This window comes from Nothoprocta perdicaria, unplaced genomic scaffold (genome assembly GCF_003342845.1).
Source record: "Nothoprocta perdicaria isolate Ctin4 unplaced genomic scaffold, notPer1 scaffold_75, whole genome shotgun sequence".
Lineage (NCBI taxonomy): Eukaryota > Metazoa > Chordata > Aves > Tinamiformes > Tinamidae > Nothoprocta > Nothoprocta perdicaria.
The window spans coordinates 1249973-1256154 of record NW_020456032.1 but is presented as its reverse complement, the minus strand read 5'-3'; the positions used below and the strand labels follow the sequence as shown (position 1 = coordinate 1256154).

Below are 6182 nucleotides of genomic sequence, written 5' to 3'. Positions count from 1 at the left end.
ACACTTACATCCATCACAGGTGAGCTGGGGCAATGGGCAGTCCTCACTCATGCCCATGAACCATGGGCAGCTCTCCATGGAGCTAAAGCTAAGGAGAAAAGATAAGTCCCGCACAGTCAACCTACACAATATTCAGTTGCTAAAATATTCCTGAGTCTAGCTTAGCCATTCCTCAGTGCTAGCCCCTTCCTCAGCACTGCTGTTTTCTAGGTGCAAGATAGCTCTCACTTGGTCTTCGCATTCCTAGAGTATCGCTGGGGAAAGGCAACGAGCCGAACCCCAAATAACCTGGCTAACATTTTGTTATTGCCAGTCGAAAATATCTCAGATGCTGCCGTGCATGATACCACTGCATGGATTCACTTGTTCATATACCATCCAATCCAAATAAACTTTGACTTCACTTTGGAGTCCATCGCAGCACTGAGGAGCTCAGCCTTTCATGTGGGCTGCCAACCCTCTCCAGAGGAATTTAACCCTCTCTGGCCCACGACCTCTTCCCCAACACAACTGTTTTGATCAGGCAACATTAAACATTCCTACTCTTCTGTGCAATGCAAGGAGGGGCTGGCCAGCTTTCCATATCACAGGTCCTGGGATGGAAAGAGCAGTGACATGTTGCATTTACAGCTGGCTCATGGCCAGACCAGGCAAGCTGGCAAAGTGAGCCCCAGCTGTCAAAACGCTGCTGCTTTAAAAAGGATCTTCTCTGGCTGCAGTCAAAGCCACGCTATGCCTCACGTCACTGAGAAACAGAAATAGCAGGCGTGAGTTAAGGGAGGAGAATGAGAGTATTAAGAGCGCACAGATTTCAAACATACTTGGCGAGGTAGCACGCACATTTCTTGCCACTGCCTTTCCAGATGCGACAGAGCACCAGGGATCTCTCACTATCTTTCTATGAAGAATTCTCTTTTATCTGTTTTTCTTTTTTTTTCAGTTACAGTTTTAAGTCCTTTTTAAAATCATCTTTTTTTATTTTTTGTAAGAAACTTCCTCTGCTGGATTTAAGAGCAAGGTTTGAGCAGGATGTATTCCTTTCTGTTTGTAGCTTAATGGATGTGCATGGTACCTTTGTGTGGCGATACGGTAGAGCAAGAGGTAGGAATGGCTGAGAAAAATGTTTAGACCATAAGATGCTTTAAACTGCTGCTTGGGATAACAAGCTGTTTACTGTGTGCGTGTGCATGTGTGTGAGTATATGCATTTATGCATGGGTGCAGGGAGGGCTGTAGCATTAAAACAATGCAGGGTCTCCTCATTGTATTTAATTTCTCTGCTGGAGGACTGAGGACCTGCCTAGCTGCAGGCTTTGTTTCGAGACAGGTGAAGCATTTGAATGAACTTAGAGGCTGTGGCAATTTGATGCATTAAGTGAAACGCGGGCTCAGTGGAAGAGAAGAGCGGGGAGATGTGGTGTGCTGAGCTCTCTCAGGCACAAGCTGTCACCCTGGGGTGGGCACAAATGTGCCCAGGCACAAGACAGATCTGCCCTTCTTCACAGCGCCCAGAGTGCCATCAGGGCAGCTGCAATAGATGAGCTCCTGATGCATGAAAACATGCTCCTGGAAACAAGCTAGCATGAAGCCAGCTGCACTCAAGAGCAGCATGTGCGACCTGCACTGGGCTTAGCCGGAGCGTCCCGTGCAGAGCCCTTCCTTTCCGAAGCAGCAGGCAGAAGGCAGAGGAGCAGGCAGAGCCTGCAAGCATCTGCGGCTCCTTCACGGGCAGCGCCTCGGCTGCCAGCACAGTCTGTATGCGAATGAGGAAGCCCAGTGTCACAGAGAGTACCGAGGGAGCAAGGTGGTGCATGGAGAGGCTGGCAGCACATGCCCAAAGGCAGAGCTGCAAGGGACACCACTGCTCACATGGCCAGGGAGGAAGCAGTTTGGTTTTACAAGGTCCGGAATAGCTGAGATGCAAGTGTCAAAGCTGAAATCAGGAGAAAGTGCTCACAGAAGGAGCACTGTCCACTCGAGGACTGTGTTCAGCCTTTACCTTTTGGATGTTTCCACTCAAAGGGATGGTGGGATGGGTTCTGTGCAGCCCTCTACCAATTGCTAAGCAGGGAGAAACCCCTGCGGGCTGGATTGTGCCCTTTTGTACAGACTCTTTGCATAATGTGTCTACAGCACGAGCCAACCACAGCAGGTTGTAATGGGGAAGGGAGATGAGGGGAAGTCGTGAAGAGGATGAACATTGTCCGGTCTGTAGCTGTAGTGGTTACTCTGTCACGGTATATGGTCAGAATGGTATATGGTCATATGGTACCATATACCCTCTGTCAGGGTATATGGTCAGAATGGTATATGGTCATATGGTATATGGACAGAACAGAGCCTCGTGCTGTAACTCTGCTGCCAAGCAGCAAGTGGGAGGAAGGGCACACAGGTTGGAGTTGATGTGGGTGCAAAAGGGATACTGAATTAATTGGAAAAAGCTGCAAAATGCCTAATTTCCATAATAAAACAAACCCAACCTGGCCAGCAGAATGGGGCATTGGGAAATCTTTGCCTGCTGAGCGCTGGCAGTCAGGACCCCTTCTTGCAGAACTTCCCCATAAGAACAGACAATCTGAGCTCCATAAAGCATATAGTACAAAAGCCGATAGATGTGCAGGTTGGCACAAACCTGTGCTGCACCTTAAAATTCTAGCTTATTAGGTACCTCTTTAGTATTTTTCTCAGGTAGGTCTGATCTCCCTTTGCCAACACACAGAGCCAGTGTATAGGGTTAAGCTTGAGCTAACCAATAGCTCCAGCATAAAAGGGCTATCACTTGCCCTAAATGCTGCAGAGCAAGCACACAATTCTCCGCATAGGGCTATTTAGGCATCTTCACAGACAAAATTGTTGGAAACGTATGTATGCATGGATATATGTGAATATCTGGGGGTTCACATGAGAGAGCATGAAAAAAAACAGTTCATATGCATATGGCGCAGCTTGCTATATAGATTGAAAATAGGTTTGTTCTCCACCACTTCTCTACAGTTTGAAACTGCAGGATGAGACTTAGCAGGAGCTTATTCAAGGAAAGTTGCTCTGTGGAAACTTTGCAGATGTGCTGGGCAAGACTTTGAGTGGGTCACTGAAAGAAAAGAGACATCAATTTGGATGAAAATGGCATGTCAAGGTTTGCGTTCCCTTTTCTGGTGTTGTGGACTCCTTGTTATTAAGATCTTAGTCAATGCCAGGTCACCATGGTTTAAGTAATCCTACTGATAAGTATCCAAAATATTTATCAATGAATCAATGAATTTAGGAAGGCTTTTTTTTCTTCCCAACCACAAACTAAATTTGAGGATTGCAGCAAGAGGTTCCAGTCCTGAAACCTGACATAACCAGGTAGAACCTGGCATAAGGTAGCATAACCTTTGTGTTGAGGAGCCTCAATGCAGAAGACTCTTGGTACCTGCAGGCAGTGCGGATATGTACTCAGGATAGATGACTTCTGAATGATAAATTCTGTTGCTCTACCAGTCTAATATGCTAATCTTCTAATATGCTATTTTCTGATGTCTTTAGTAGAGAAAGCAGAATCATCTTTGGGTGAGAACCCGCTAAGAAATGATTTACCAGATCCCAGCAGAGATCACATTTCTCGAAACAGGAAAAACAGATCTGCAGACCCCTGTGGCATGAACAGAATATCCAGCATTAAAAAGCAAGAAGGATGTCCCTAATCGATGAGCTGGAGATCCACTTTTCAGCAACTCCTTTCACGATCACAGACACAAGTGATGGCAGCCTGCTTAAGATCAGAACCAATACCTCCATCAATGCCACCTGGGATGGCCCTCCAGCCACCAGTTCCATGGAGGACATGATCGCCATATGCACCATCGGGACAATCCTCTCCCTTATGTGTGTGATTGGGGTGACAGGCAATGTCTACACCTTGCTCGTGATGTGCCATTACCTGCGATCATCTGCTTCCATGTACATTTACATCATCAACCTTGCACTGGCAGACCTGCTCTATCTTCTCACCATCCCCTTCATTGTTGGAACCTACTTCATTCAGAAATGGTACTTCGGGGACATTGGCTGCCGCATCCTCTTCAGTCTGGACTTTCTCACCATGCATGCCAGCATCTTCACCCTCACAGTCATGAGCACAGAGCGTTACTTCGCCGTGCTGAAGCCCCTGGACACGGTGAAGAGATCCAAGAGCTACCGAAAAGCCATTGCTGTTGTCATCTGGCTCGTGTCACTGCTGCTCACCCTTCCAATGCTCATCATGATCCAGCTGGTGCAAAGAGACAACAAAAGTATTTGCCTGCCCACCTGGAGCAAGCTCTCCTACAAAGTTTATCTCACCATCCTTTTTGGTACGAGCATTGTGGGCCCAGGGGTAATCATTGGCCATCTCTATATCAGATTAGCTAAAATCTACTGGGTGTCGCAAACAGCATCATTCAAGCAGACCAACCGGCTGCCAAATCAGAAGGTGCTCTATTTAATCTTCACTATTGTGCTGGTTTTCTGGGCTTGCTTCTTGCCTTTCTGGATATGGCAGCTCCTCTTCCAGTATTATGAATCTTTACCATTATCTCCCAAGGTTATGAAGAACATTAATTATCTGACAACCTGCTTAACCTACAGCAACAGCTGTATCAACCCTTTCCTTTACACCCTGCTCACCAAAAACTACCGGGAATACTTGAAGAACAGACAGCGGTCTCTTAGCAGCAGCAGTGGGTACTTCCAAAGGAGGAACCGATTCCAGAGAATTTCAGGGAGATCCCTCTCCATGAGCAGTCAGCACTGCACAGAGACATATATTCTTGGTCATGCTCCTTTGGGAAACAGCAGTGCCTGAAAACAAAAATATATCTCCCAAGAACAATGAATATTGACTTCAATGTTGCTTTGATTTAAAGTGCACATTGTAAAGGCAAGGCCTTAGCAGGTCGTAATGGGCACACGTTTAATCCAGAGGCTCTGCCACGTCTCTTCTCATTTCCTTCAGTGCCACTGATTTGATGTTAGTAACACTCAGCTGAACATCTATCTAAATAGTCTTTTGCTTTTTATCTTTATATTTTATAGTGTATTATCTCCTCGAGTAGCCATCAATAATGAAAGTCTATAATAAGGCCATGGTTTTTAATGGTATTTGGTGTCTCACAGAGTTAAGAATTATGTTCTTTTGTGAATGGCTGTAGTCTGTTCTTTTTAAAGCAGTAAAGCTTGATTAGTAGTTGTACGAGGACTGGAAACAATGAAATAAAGACAAAGCAACTGATGTTTGTGATATGCAGTCCAGTTTGAGTTGGGGGTAGAACTGAACAATTTGGAAGAAGAATATCCCAGGACATTTACTCCTTGCTTTTGGTCTCATTCACATTTACTTGGTCTTAAACTTATGTGTATGCACTTGCCTTGATTTTCAGTCCACACAAGTGTCCACAGCAGAATATGCAGTATTGCCCTGCAATGTGCTGGCACGTGTGTTAACACAGTGCCACAGCTGGGCAGACACTCAGCACCCTTTAACACACTTACCCGAACACATGAGCACCCATGCTAGGAGGGGATATTTTCTATGCCCCACAAACACATCCTTTGCCAGAATATCTGCCCTTTTCCCTCCTCCAAGGAAGACTCAGAAACTTCTAATTTTGTCATGCTTTGGGCAGCCACAAGCAAACTGCAACACTCATCAGAGAGACCGGACCGATGTCACCCATCCAGCCAGGGAAGGGAAGAGAGGAGCGGGTGAGGAGATGGGATCTCCAGCTGGCAGTCCCCAGTATCCTCAGTTATAAAAGCAAAAGTGCCCTTGTTGTGTTCACAGGAGATGATTTTGCTTCTACCAAATGAGAATATAGCCCTGTCTACACAGGAAGCACTTTGCCTGTCCTGGCTTTCTCTGATGATGAGTCCTCATTAAGTGTAAATATGCTCTCGCTGATGTTTGGCACTTCTCCAAGGTGTCTAAAAGTACCTTTTGAGGGATGCTGCCGGGAGTCCTCTGCTTATGTTAGACTTGTGGCCTCATTAGCAAGGATACAACTACTGCAATCTGCAAAGCTAACAAACCTCTACCCATGCTACAGACTTTGAAGTAAATTAATGCTTAGGAGCAAACTCATAAACGTGGTGTGACACTCCATTTGGCATTTTCTTATAAAGGAACTGAATTCTCCTTCAAACCATCTATTCCCCTTCAGTGTA

General features: G+C 45.9%; 1 protein-coding gene across 1 annotated transcript; it reads left to right on the top strand.

Annotated features, from left to right (window-relative positions):
• Positions 1-973: 973 nt before the first annotated feature.
• On the top strand, positions 974-4824 carry LOC112957637 (urotensin-2 receptor-like). Its single transcript, XM_026051351.1, has 2 exons — positions 974-1018; positions 3528-4824. The coding sequence occupies exon 2, from the start codon at positions 3676-3678 to the stop codon at positions 4822-4824; it is 1149 nt and encodes a 382-aa protein (XP_025907136.1). The 5' UTR covers positions 974-1018; positions 3528-3675.
• The last annotated feature ends 1358 nt before the right edge of the window (positions 4825-6182 follow it).

What these genes read in the sequence shown, in the direction of transcription:
- LOC112957637 (XM_026051351.1), top strand. Translation starts at nt 3,676, where the DNA reads ATGTCCCTAATCGATGAGCTGGAGATCCACTTTTCAGCAACTCCTTTC.